General features: G+C 45.3%; 1 protein-coding gene across 1 annotated transcript in view; it reads left to right on the forward strand.

Annotated features, from left to right (window-relative positions):
• HSD17B4 (hydroxysteroid 17-beta dehydrogenase 4) overlaps positions 1-6,867 on the forward strand; it is a 269,906-nt gene extending 263,039 nt beyond the window's left edge. Inside the window, exon 24 of the mRNA XM_066603105.1 lies at positions 4,953-6,867. Within this exon, the coding sequence (XP_066459202.1) occupies positions 4,953-5,042 (90 nt within the window). The 3' untranslated portion in view covers positions 5,043-6,867. The remainder of the gene's footprint in view (positions 1-4,952) is intronic.
• The last annotated feature ends 7,451 nt before the right edge of the window (positions 6,868-14,318 follow it).

The raw sequence follows: 14,318 nt of genomic DNA on the forward strand, positions 1-14,318 counted from the left end.
GCTGGTCTGAGTACAGACAGTGAGCAGGAGCTAGATGCAGTGCTGACAAGACTAGGGTCAGGGCTAGTCTGGGATTGGGAAGTAATTTCCTGACGGATGTCATCAATTTTCTTTTTGAAGTAAGCAGCCAGCTCTTCGGCAGTGAGATCCGTCATCGGGGGCTGTGGTTTAGGGCTGAGAAGGGAGTGAAAAGTATCAAAGAGCCGTTTAGGGTTGTGGGATAGTGAGGAGACAAGAGAGGTGAAATAGACTTGTTTGGCATGGTGGAGGGCAAGGTTGTAGGTTCTAAGCATGAATTTGTAGTGGAGGAAGTCTGCGGACGTTTGCGATTTCCTCCACAGCCGTTCAGCACTTCTAGAGCACCGCCGGATGAAGCGCGTTTGAGGCGTGAGCCAGGGTTGCCATGGTCTACATCGGATGGCTCGGGTCCTGGGGGCGCCGCTTCATCCAGGGCATGTTTGAGAGCGGTGTTGTAGTGAGCGGCAGCCAGGTTGGGGCAGGTGAGGAGAGAGATGGGGGACAGAGAGGACTGTAGGGATTCAGCAAAGTTCTGGGTGTGAATGGCCTTAAGGTTCCTGTAGGTACTGTAGGTAGGTGGGTCTGGAGAGATGTTAGGGAGCGTGACAGAGAAAGAGAGGAGGTTATGATCCGAGAGCGGGAGAGGGGAGTTAGTGAAGTTGGCAGCAGAGCAGAGACGGAGGAAGACCAGATCCAGGGTGTTTCCATCCCTGTGAGTGGGAGAGGCTGTGAGTTGAGAGAGACCAAGGGAGGAGGTGAGCGAAAGAAGCTTAGAGGCAGATGGGGAGATAGGGGCATTAGTGGGGATGTTAAAATCACGTAAGATGAGGGTTGGAATTTCACAGGATAGGAAGTGGGGGAGCCAGGCGGCAAAGTGGTCCAAAAACAGGCGAGCAGCACCTGGGGGGGTGATAGATAACTGCTACTCGCATGGACAGCGGGCGGAAAAGCCGTAGCGTATGTACCTCAAATGATGGAAAAGTGAGTGAGGGTACAGGGGGGATGACCTGGTAGGTGCATTTCGGGGAGAGAAGAGCACCTACTCCTCCGCCACGCCTGTCATCTGGTCTCGGGGTATGGGAGAACTGCAGGCCATTGTAGGACAGTGCAGCAGGGGAGGCCGTGTCAGACTGCTGTATCCACGTTTCTGTGAGAGCTAGCAGGTTTAGAGATTTAGCAGTAAAAAAGTCGTGGATAGTGGGGAGTTTATTACATGCTGACTGGCAGTTCCAGAGTGCACATTTAAAGGAGTCAGGGGAGGGTATGCATGGGCTAGCAGTTGGGCTTGGGGATTTTATTAGTGAGCCCGGTAGGGGGTAATAGCTAGGAGCAGTGGAGGGCGGGCCAGGATTGGGAGAGATATCCCCAGCAGCTAGTAACAGCAGAATAGTTAGGGTTAGTAGATGATTAGGAGATTTATGAGGAAGACTGTTATTTTTGTTAGTGGCACTGGGGGGTTTGAGGCTAAGCAAGAAGGTAAAGAGTGCATGCGAGCTGTGCATAGGTGAGGACAGGAGAGAGGGGCTAATGTGAATAGAGTGCCCCAGAGGTTGGCACTTGAAAGAAGTTCTGAAACTGAGAGCAAGAATGAGAACAGAAGTGACAACATTAGCGATAGCTTTTAAGTGTAAAGCATTAAGGCAGAGTTTGTGGCCTACCTGTCGCCTACCCTGTCAAACTGCCATGATGGAACTGTATCATACTTTCTCAGCTCATACTTTAATACAGCTCATTCGCGTGGCAGCCACCCGCGTGGCATGCAAGCTTACACTGATATTATAGTGAAAGTTTAAGGTACGACTAGGAAACAGCTGGGAGTGGCTAATCAGGTTCCAATTGACTAGCCAGCTGACTTTAGCTTTGCAAACCTTTGTTTTGCTGTTAGCCTTACATTATTAGTTGTAAACACTTCCATGTTACACCTGTGACATGGAAGCATTTACAGTTAATAAAGTAAGGTAACAGCAAAGCAATCCCTAACCCTCCAGGACAGCCAAAAATCTCTAGACACGATGCAGAAATCTGTTTCCCAGTAGCAGCCATCCCCCTTCCATCTCCCCTGGGCAACCTCGCGCTCCGGACAGAAGGGAGACGGGACAGCGGGGTGGAGCAGCAGCAGCGGGGGAAGGGCCGGACTGCGCTCTCTTGCCGCTGCTGCCTTACCATACAGTGCATGTCCTGCCGCCGCTGCTCGAAAAAGAGAAACGGGAGACAGACAGTGGGGAGCAGCAGCAGCGGGGAAGGGCCGGGAGAACAGACACCAGCAGTGATTTAACCAGCAGCAGTGAGGACAAATCTGGGCCGGGAGCTGAGATGGGAGAATAATACTGGCCTTCCAGGACCTGCAGGGCATCCATCTCTGCAGCCAGTGAGGTACAGGGGGCGTCACCAGGCTGTTACTGTTGTCTCCACAACTACTTCATGGTGGCGTAAAGATACAATAATACCCTGATATACTAGGCCCATCATTGTGGCACAGTTGTTTAAAGAGTAGATTTATTTAGATATATTTTTTTTTGTACAGAATAAGTGTTTATGTATTTTTATAATAGGTTTTATTAGCACGTTGTGTTCCTTCTCTTTGTACATACCCCTTCTTCAGCATTGCAACTAGATAAAGATGGTGCTGAGTAATCCAACTTCAGCTATCTACTGTAACTGCATAGTTGAAGAGGGATCTTCAGCTGTGCCTGCACTGTTCTCTCCAGTGCAGGCACAGCTGTTTCCATATAATAGTTTATTCATAAAGCCAGTTTTATACAATATTTTTGATTTTTAAACATGTTTTTGTGCCCTTGTGATCTCTCTCCCAGCACTGTTTATTCCTCTTCTGCATCTGCTGTTCTGTCCCCCCATGTTGTATAAGTAGAAGCTGTTCTGTGCTGAAGGCAGTTTTTTCTCTGCACAGCATGCCCTTTCCCTGCTGGACCCAATGCACTGTCAGTGTCTCAGTGCATAGGGTGTACAGTACTGTATTTCACAACAGTGTGTTGAGTCCAGTGGGGAACAGGCACATATCAAGGGGAGAAGCTGTCTGCAGCGCAGAATTGCTTTGTTTACACAGCATGGGGGAACAGAGCAGCTGATGCAGGAAAGGAATAAGCAGCCCTAGGAGAGAGAGCAGAGGCACAAAAATGTTTGGAAATTAATAAAATACTGTATAAAACGGTTATAGGGAAACAGATGTGCCTGCATTATGGAGAGCAGTGCAGGCATAGCTGGAGCTCCCTCTTCAGCTAGGCAGTTTACAGGTACTGGTGCATCTGGTCTCCAGCGGAAGCTAGGGGTTGACTGGCCTTAGCTGGAGTTTATTCCCTGATCACGCCCCTAGCTGCCAATTGGCTGGTGGTTTGTGGTGTTCCATCCCCATCTAAAAGACAACGGCGGAGGATGAGAACCCGTACATAGCGCAGAACACAGCGGCAGAGACCCGGCAGGGGACAGAGGTGTGAGTCACCACCCCGCCTTGCGCTGTGGTGGCCGGCTGTGCCAAGGACTGCCAGGTGCTGGGCGGCCAGCAGCTGTAGCAGCCACTGCCTCAGTGCCAGCGCCAGTTCCAGCTGCATTTGTTGGTCGGGGGATGCCGGACAACAGCAGCAGCAGTAGGGGGTGATGCAGCAGTGCTGACGCCGCTTTGAGCGGCATGTGTTTCTCGGGATTGGGAGGATGAAGCAGGAGGCCGACCTAAGGAGGGCATGTCTGCAGCAGCCAATCAGCCGCTGGGGGCGTTTCCTCATACTTAAGACTGCCAAACCATGTTTCATCATACTCAAGACTGCCAAACTATGTCTCTACCCATTATTCTGGTGGAGACATAATGCACCAGTACCACAGTTACAATAGATAGCTGAAGACTGACTTCTCAGTTCTGTCTTCACAGGTTTTATTAGTCTATTCTGTATATTTTTTTGGTATAGAACCCCTGTTCTGCTATGCAGTTATTGCAAAATATTTTTTGATATATAGAATTGGTGATTATAAGCAAAGTGCAGGTACTCTGTCATTTTTTTTCATTTTTCGTATCCAACCCCTTTAAGCCCTATGTCACAAGAACAAATCTTCCATATTATGCCTTTTATTTCCATTTTATTGGGCTATATTTTTGAGATATTTCCTTCACTATCATCTGTCATAAAAATGGATTACCTCTTATAAGAGATCCTTTGTTCCTGGTTACATTTTATACTGCTAGAATAACTAACTTTTTCTTGGGTCATATTTTGGGCCTGTCATCTTTTTCTCTTGTTGCTTGCTTTTCCTCTCCAGTCACAATTCATTTGTAAACTTGTGTATAATTCTAGAAAATACTCAGCCAAGTAGAGTATTCACGGCTGCATGACTTTGCAATCTGTTCACAGATCCATACCAATTAAATGTACAAGACATAAAAGAAAAGTACAAGAGAGCCAGGGCATAAAGATATAAAATGCAATGGCATTATCTTCATACCACTGACTCAGCAATGAAAGTTAACTTTGCCTTTAAGGCATACGTATCGTAAAAGATTCAAATACTCAGCGTTCTTATAAGCATCAAGAAAAAAAAATCTGAAGCTGTATATTTACCACAGTGAAGACCGATCTCCTGGTTGGGAAAGCGCAGTTGCAACACTTGCAATATGTGCTGTCAACTGTAGCACTACTTAGGGTTTTTTTTGCAAGGCATTTAATTTAGCGCTTTCTTTCTTTGCTTTTGCCATAATATGACTGCAAAATGAAGTGTGCATTTATGTCTTCTGGGAAGAAAAGATGGAGATTTCAATGTGTTGCTGATTATATTACATCTAAGGTTGTTCATATTTGATGCTTTATGGGTTTTTTTAGAATGTCATCTTCACTCTTTTGGGAAAAGCTGTGCTTTCCAGGGTGGAGTTTTTGCAGAAAGAGAACAAAACAAGATGAGTGTCTGAGGTTTCTTCTTTGTTTTATATTTAGGCGTTCTTCACTGGCAAGCTGAAAGTGAAAGGTAATATCATGCTGAGCCAGAAACTGGAAGTCATACTGAAAGACTACGCTAAGCTGTGAGCGCGCTCCCACAGATCAAGACGATGCCGTCCTCGGCTCGGCACTGCGTGTGCTGTAATCAGGGGCTAGCAGTAATACCGTAATGACGAATGTAACAAATCTAACTACTGTTATAATTCTTAACTAATCGGCTATAGGAAAACTGGACCCTACCGCTTATCATTCAGCATCCCAAATTCAGACTCGGTTATTTCTCCTATATAGGGCATAAATAGGCAAATGTAATAATGGTAAGGAAAATATTGTGGAAGGAAGAAATTATATGTAACGCCAAGTCTGCCATGGTGTAGTACATTCCCTACGAACATAAAAAGCAATCACTAGTGCATATAGACTCATGAGAAGTTGAAAATAACTGGTGGATTCTTATTTTGATCGGTTTTGGGAAAGCTGGGTGACCTCAAAGAAGACGTAGCAGTAGTGCTGGGCGATTTGGCAGAGTACTAAAATCTTGTTGTTTTTTTTTCTCTTTTTTTTTTTTTTTCCCCCCAATCTTTTTGATTTTTTTTTTATTGCTAAGCAAGTTAATTATACCAAGGCACCTGCTTTTTTTACATAGGGGAAATCGCAAACCCAGCATTTTTTTAATACCTACTGATTATACTCATTCAGTGGGACAATCCTGCTAATCAGTACTTATCAGGGAATTGCTGTTTATGCGTTTCCCTTATGTAAAAGAATGGGATATGAACTTTATACACTCCACAGTCATCCCAGTCCTCTATATACTATGCACACATTTAGTCATCGTAGCCCCCCCATGTACTATGCATACCCTAAGTGTATGCCCCAATATACTGTCCCCTCCCACACACCATCACAGCCTCGATTTATTACTGTCTTTTCTACCCCTCCTCAAAGCCCCATTGCTCCATGTCCTGCACACTTCAGTCATCCCAGTCCTCTATATACTATGCACACACATTTAGTCATCGTAGCCCCCCCATCTACTATGCATACCCTAAGTGTATGCCTCAATATACTGTCCCTTCCCACACACCATCACAGCCTCGATTTATTACTGTCTTTTCTACCCCTCCTCAAATCCCCATTGCTCCATGTCCTGCACACCCCACAGTCGTCCCAGTTCTCTATGTACAATGCACAATCCCATCATGCCTTAATATACTGCTCTCTCAACCACTACAGCTCCCATATATTACTGTCCACCCCCTCCCCATAAAAGCCCCATTTCTCTGCGTCCTACATACTCCACTCCCCCCCTGATATCAGCTCCACCTACTCTTGATTTCACAATTCAGACAAAAATCAGAATGCGATTAATTGCCCAGCCCTATGTAACAGTGCTACATTTTGCTAATGAAATACAGTATCCTCTTACTCAGTAAGTATGCCTGCAGTCTTTTGGAAAACCAGAGCTAAAATATCACAATGAGTTGTGTTTTTTGATCAGCGCCACTCTTCTGCATTAACAAAATCCTAGAATATCTGTGCATCCATTACCACTTTATAGCACAGGCGTCCTGTTTGATAGGTTAGGAAAGCTGCGTTGTAGCTCTTGCTGAGTGCAAGCTGTCACCCTGCTTCCCCACAAAGACATATTCCTATTGCTATATAACTTGTCCTTGCAGTAACCGTATCTGGAGAATCCCCTATATTGATTTCTGAAACTGTCATTCTGAGTGTTGGATATTCTTTTCTTCCAAATGCAAGAACAAAACCTTTTAACTTTTCCTTCTCATGCCATGGCTCATTAACTTAATGACATCTCAGTGGTCCTCTGTCACAATTCACTGAGCTATACAGTTCCTAATGTGTATGTAAATACTGTATCTGTTTAATAAAAAAGCAATGATTGATTTAAGACAGTGCTTGGAGTGTGTATTTAATGGTCACGTTGTTTGAACTGGGAGAAATAAGTCTATTTTCATGCTCCAGTGAATCGCTTTATTAGATAATGTCATTGTTTTGTTTTTTATTCTCCTTTTGCCATGCAAACCTCATCACAAATATGTTCCTCTGCGCCGTGCAAGCTGTTCACTCAAAGGATTGTTGTAATGTTTCATTTATTACTTTGCTCTGTGTCTTACATAAAGCCAAAACAGATATTTAATTGTCCTTAAATCATTTGCTTGCCGTATTTAATACGGATTTGGGATAATGTACTGGGATTTCACATGTCATCCAAGGTTACAGAAATGCATTAAATCCTTCCCAGTACATAGGGCTTGGAAAATGAGGATGAAATCACAGGTGCAGATGTTAAAATAGAGTCCACATGGGTTATTAGAATTCTAACCTTCTCTCATAAGCTCTGGGCATCGGAAAAAATACACTTTAACTCAAAACAGGATTTAGATATTGTGGCTGTTTATGCAAAGACAAAATAGTTGCTTTAGAACAATAGAATACTTTAGAAATGGAATGTATACATATTTATCTCTCCACGCTGCGCATATTCGCTGCCGGCATTCCAGGGCGGAAAACCCGCAACAAATGTCACAAAGCCGCAATGGTAAAATGCACACATACATGGTGCGGATTTCGCTGCAGCTTTGTAGCGGTTCTACCATATATTTTAACTCTTGTATTTTCAAGGATTGAAATGTGCAGCAGGAATATGGCTTCCACTGTAAATGTGGCAGAAATTTCACAGCATTTATGCAATGTGTAAAGGCTGCCTTATACTGATTCAAGTGCCACATTGTTGGATTGAACCAATCCCAATAGCCGTCTTAAAACGTAAAGGGTATTACTTTCTGGGATGCTTATTGCATATTTAAAGTACATGCCATAAATGCCTTATAGGTGCTAGTTCCAATTTTAGGCCTTATCTGGGGGTCCAAAGCTGTAAGAATTTGTCTCCCTTATCCTGAGCAGTCATCTCTGCAATCGATAACTCTCGAAGAATGTGTCAAACCACTCCTGTAAGCTACGATGATGAAATCCATTGGAAATCCTCACAATCTGGCTGCCTGGAAGAAAAAGTATAACAAACCATTTTTCAGGGAGGAAAGAGACCTGCGTATGACAGAAAGTAAGGTCATCTCTGGGGACCACTGAAGGGCAGTGCAACAAACGTAGAGAAAATTAACTGCTAACCATAAGGGGAGCAATTTTTCCTGTGCATCACTTCTTTAGATAGATGCATGCATACAGATTTAGCAAGTGCCAACCTCACAAACAGCACGCTACTCTGAGTATTGCACCACAGCGTGCTGCACTTATGCCATTCTAATGGTGTATTAAACTGATGCCCTATACCAGTGGAGGCAAACACATAGCATGCATGCCAGAGGCAGCACAGGGCTCTCCCTGCTGGCATGCGCACCCGGGGCTGCTCACCATGGTAGTGAATACTGGCTGAGGTGCCGCGGCTTCCCTGTCTGTATGCACTCAGTGGTGCAGCTAGCATCGCTGATCCCAGGTGCACACTGCGACATCAGTGTGCACCTGCATTCCTCCCCCCCCCCCCCCTTCGGCTCCACTATAACCACTGGGGCTGCTGTGGGGTGTCACTATTACTACTGGGGCCACTGCAGGGTGACACTACTGGGGTCACTGTTGGCTGTCAATATTACTACTGGGGCCACTGTGGGCTGTCACTATTATTACTGGGACCACTGTGGGCTGCGACTAAGGGCTCATGTCCACGGGCAAAATATGATTTAAGATCCGCAGCGGATCTCCCGCATGCGGATCCGCACCCCATAGGGATGCATTGACCACCCGCGGGTAGATAAATACCCGCGGATCGTCAATAAAAAAGATTTTAAAAAAAATGGAGCATGGAAAAATCTGGACCATGCTCCATTTTCGTGCGGGTCTCCCGCGGGGACGGCTCCCGCGGGCTTCTATTGAAGCCTATGGAAGCCGTCCGGATCCGCGGGAGACCTAAAATAGGAATTTAAAGTATTTACCATCTGTAGCGGACCGGGAAGGTCTCCTCTTCCTCACGGCCGCATCTTCCTTGCTTCGGCTCGGCGGATGTGCCCGGCGCATGCGCGCGGCACGTCGACGACGTGCCGGCGACGTGCCGCCGGCGTGAGGAATTCATCCGCCGGCCGAAAATGAAGATCCGGCCGTGAGGAACAGCTGACCTTCCCCGCCCGCGCCGGATAGGTAAATGCTTTTAAATTCTTATTTTCGGCGCTCATGTCCGCGGGGCAGGAGGGACCCGCTGCAGATTCTACATGGAGAATCTGCAGCAGATCTTATTTTCCCCGTGGACATGAGGCCTAATACTACTGGGATATGTTTACATGTGGCAGAAATGCTGCAGGATGTCTTCAGCAGAAATTTCTGTGGCAAATTCTGCAGCATTTCAGCATCCAAAAAGCAGTCACAATCTGTACCTTGTCTATCTTGAAATGGCCCTTTCCTTTTTAGAACAACAGAGGTTAAATCATTCGTCATAAGCCCCACCCCCTGACGTGTTGGCACTTTGCAATAAATAAGTGGGTTTTAGGTTGCAGTTTGGGCAGTCGGTCTCTAAAAGGTTAGCTATCACTGCACCATACAGATAGCAAAAGGTGCCACCGCATGATATTTAAAGGGTTTCTGTCATCAGGCTCATACTGCCTGACCCACAAACATCTTGGACCCTGGAGAGGGAAGACTGTTACCACCGTAACTGTTTTTATTCTGGAACACTGACAGCTCTCCGCCTGCTTGTGTATACGGAGAGCTGTGTGGGTGGGGAGAGGTCAGTGCTGCCTGCCTCCGTGACTCGAAGCTCAGCTCCAAGTCCAACTTTAAAATGTGTTTAATCTAAAGCGCCACAATGTTTCAGAATAAAACACTGACAGTCAATAGTAATCCCTATCCCAAGCTCATGCTACCCGTGGTTGAGGCAGCATGAAGGTGATGACAGAATACCTTTAAATAGAGTAGTGCTCCATTTGTAAGATTGGTGCTTGCTACATCTGTCCATAGCTGTGTACATTGCATTGACAAACAAACCAATTATATTCACTAGAATTTGTGGAGAGTTCTACAATTTTTATATAGACATGCGTAGATTCACTGAATCGTGGGGGGCAATCTGACATTTCTTGGAGCCTGAAACACACACAGTAGTATTCACCAGTTGCCTTCTCACACATGATATTTACTGATGAGTTGGTAATGTTTTCACCTCATTCGTATCATATTTGGGCACTGAATAAGACCTCACTGATTGGAGTGTGTAGATCCACTCCACTGACAAGGACAATGGTAGCCGTATACAAGCACAGTGGTCCTTCAACATCCAGTATTGGTTTCAAGACAACCATCATACATTTAAAACAGTGTACGTTGAAACCATAACTATGGAAAACTGGTAATTGGTGCCGAAGCCTCTGAAATGTCAACCAAAAGTAATACAGAATGACAAGTAAAGAAAATTAAGCAGATAACTATACAGCTAAAGAAAATCCTAACATTTGTCAGAAAAAGCTGTTGGAAGTTGTAATTTACTTCGGTATTTTAAGACCAGATCTACTTTAGGATCCTTTCCCGTGCACCAGAAAATAAAATGGATCCGCCGTCAACTGGTACCAAAGGAACTAAGGACATGTAGCATGGCACGGTAGAGAGGAGCTACTACACTGCCAGTCAGTGCATGCACTTCAGTAATTCAGGCATTTTACCAGTGAAATGCCCATGCTGATTGGCTAGTTTTCCTGCAAAGCACATGTTCTTCAAATCCGGGCTCTGTGTGGCATCGTAAGTTGCATCTAACTTCAAGTTACAATGGCTGACGAAAGACTATTATATGTTGAAAATATTACGTCATAAGGCCATTGTAAGTCTGTTCACTAAAACAGACTTCAGGAGGACTGATGGGCCCTCCACTAAGGGGATTTCCAGAGGAAAAAAATTATATTGAAATCTTATCAGCATGATATAAACAGTCATATCTCACAGATTGCCCATAGCTCCCATTTCAACAGAATTTGGTCTCCTCTCCTAATTCGTGCTGCAGTTATGCCTTCTTGGCACCGGACATGTGACTGCTTGAGTCAATTGCCAGTTGATCTTGCGTTACATCCAGCAGGTAATTGGTGTCAGCGGTTACATGTACTTGGTTCAAGACGTAGCTGCAGCAGTAAGTAGAGAGTGGTGAGGGAGCAGTAACTGGGGGATCAGGTGGGGTAAGTTTGCTCCATTTTAGTGCGGGTCTCCCGCGGGAATGGCTCCCGCGGGCTTCTATTGAAGCCTATGGAAGTCGTCCGGATCCACGGTACACACTCGCCTGAATTTCTGCTCTCCACGCCGCACAGCAGGAGTTAAGAAAAAAAAATGGAGTGCCCGGCACGCTGCCGGCGTGCTGAGCACATCCGCCGGGCCGAAGAAAGAAGATCCGACCGCGATGGAGGGCAGGTCCGCAGCGTCCGGACAGGTGAGTAAATTCTTCTTTTTAGCCTCATGTCCCTGGGAAAGGAGGGACCCGTTGCGGGATTCTCCATGAAGAATCCACGGCGGGCCTGATTTTCCCCATGGACATGAGGCCTTAGGGCTCATGTCCACGGGGAAAATCAGATCCGCTGCAGATTCTACATGTAGAATCTGCAGCGGGTCCCTCCTGCCCCGCGGACATGAGCGCTGAAAATAGCAATTTAAAAGCATTTACCTATCCGTAGCGGGCGGCGAAGCTCTGCTCTTCCTCACGGCCGGATCTTCATTTTCGGCCGGCGGATGAATTCCTGACGCCGGCGGCACGTCGTCGACGTGCCGCGCGCATGCGCCGGGCACATCCGCCGAGCCGAAGCAAGGGAGATGCGGCCGTGAGGAAGAGCAGAGCTTCGCGGCCCGCTGCGGGTGAGTAAATGCTTTAAATTCCTATTTTAGGTCTCCTGCGGATCCGGACGGCTTCCATAGGCTTCAATAGAAGCCCGCGGGAGCCGACCCCGCGGGAGACCCGCATGAAAATGGAGCATGGTCCAGATTTTTTCATGCTCCATTTTTTTTTAAATCACTTTTATTGACGATCCGCGGGTATTTATCTACCCGCGGGTGGTCAATGCATCCCTATGGGGTGCGGATCCGCGCGTGGGAGATCCGCTGCGGATTTTAAATCTCATTTTGCCCGTGGACATGAGCCCTTAGTGTTTTATATTGTTGTAAAGAGCCCCAAATACTATGAAAAAATAGAAACCTGTGAAGCGGTGTTATCCTTCTGAATTGAATGTTTTCCTAAATGATCATGATTGCTCCTTGTTTCATATTATAACAGGTTCTGAACTTATTATATCCATGTTTGTAAATAATTTAATTAGATTTGTAACCTAAATAAATTTTTGTCAAAAGCTTCTCTAGAGGAGAACAAGCAGCTCCAGTGCCTATTTCTGTATGTTAATTAAAACCAGGTTTCACTTCAGTAAGAAAGTATTGCATTGGAGGTTAAATGGTATTCATGGAATGATGGAATTAATCATTGTAGCATTTAAAGAGGAGCTGTGCGCTCTCCGGATGTGTCAGCTTTAGTAAATACCTCTGTTCTACATGAGATAACCGTTCTGAAACATCTTTTCTAAGGACTCTGTACTGTTCCTCAGTTATTCCTCCTAGAAATATCAGAAAAAATGTACACAGTAAAAGAGCGGCTTCACACAGGCAAATACAAACGTATTTGTGCTATGAATGAGGCTTTTTTGTATCGATGTGTTTTACCACACTTTTTGCACTCGCAGGGCATGTTATTTTCTGGACGGGACACGACCACACCCCAATTTAAATGGCTATTTAGCCTGAGTTCCGGGTGTGTTCTTTTTCCTGCAGCATTCCCCCCCCCCCCCCCCCCTCACCTCTATAGACCTCTGGGGAGCTTTGGTGCACAGATGCGCACAAAAGTAGAGCATGCGTTTATTTTTTTGTCACGCACACAATAAAAGGAAATGTGAACAAACCCGTTGAAATCAATGGTGTCTATTCTTTGCAAATTGTGTGCACAAATACACCCGTGTAAGTCTATCCTAAAATCATCTGCACTGATTGGACAGTATACACTATGCAGTCACCCTCCCCATGCTTTGGCAAGGGAATGTTAACACCCAGTTGTCAATCTCTTCATACATTTCTAGGAGAAAAGATAGAGACACAGTACAAGACAGAGTTCTAAGAAACGATGCTCCAGTGTTTTTATGGGGCATGCAAGTATTTACTAAAACATACAAGTTAGAAAAGCTGATAGGTTCACTTTAGTCACTTCTTAGTGAAGTACATGAAAGGAAATAATTCACTGGAACAGAAGGAACTTGAAGTACTAGAAAGCTCGTTTACAGAAAAAATGCACTAAAAAAATGAAATCTTTATTGTTATAACTCTAAAATCTCTGGGCTATGGACTAACAAACTCCAAATGGCAGAGGACATCCATAGTTTCTGTAACATAAGGCTGTCACGAAGGGACGCAAAACCTATCGAAGTAGACACTGGCGATCAGTGTCATGCTGTCTATGCCGGATACAATGAGGCGACCCCTTAAAAGGTTTGTGCTCTTACGGATTTTAGGAAGAACCTAAAGTACAAATCTGGGGGTGTTGAGGTAACATGAAGGGAAACTCATTCTGATTTATAACCCCCAATTCCAAGGCTTTATCCAAAATCACTTTCAAAGATGTCTGATGATGTGTTAAGGTGTGATCAAACCCCAATATAGTATAGCTGGTCTTATCATCCAGCAGATCTTAACAGAGTTTTACATAATCCAAGATCACAATATTGCCCCCTTTGTCAGAGGGCTTTATGACCATCTCTGAATCCATTTCAAGGGAACGCAAACCCTTCAACACCTGGAGAGATATATCAGACTGTTTACGTGAAGCAGGAGGTTTGCTTTCCAACTTGGTGAGAACCAACTTTTCAAAGACATCAATCAGTGGTGATTGTATAGGAGGGGATTACTGTTATTTCTAGGATTGAGGTTAGTATAAGGTCCCCTGTCTAGAGGTCTGTGTCCCTCAGCTTCAAGATCATCTAAGTTTTTAAGACCAGGGAGATCACTGACCTCCAATCCTAATTCTGCTGCCTTCTTCCTATCTTGGATGGCACAGAATTTCTTCCTGCGCAATTTGTGCAAAAAGAGGGTGATGTCCTTCGTCCAGGCGAACCCTTTGTAGCGGGTTGTGGGGACGAAGGACAGCTCCCTCTCCAAAATGCTCACCTCCTCCCCAGAAAGAGTCCGATACGACAGATTGACAATCTGCATTTTGTCATTCCCTACTGATGGCCCAACAAGATGAGGAGTCATTAATGCAGAAGCTGTGGTGCCAATGTTTAGAGTAGGTAAAGGATCTGAAACTCCAACAGAAGATAGTGCTACTGGATCAAT

Source organism: Eleutherodactylus coqui, chromosome 5 (genome assembly GCF_035609145.1).
Source record: "Eleutherodactylus coqui strain aEleCoq1 chromosome 5, aEleCoq1.hap1, whole genome shotgun sequence".
In the NCBI taxonomy this organism is placed as follows: Eukaryota; Metazoa; Chordata; class Amphibia; order Anura; family Eleutherodactylidae; genus Eleutherodactylus; species Eleutherodactylus coqui.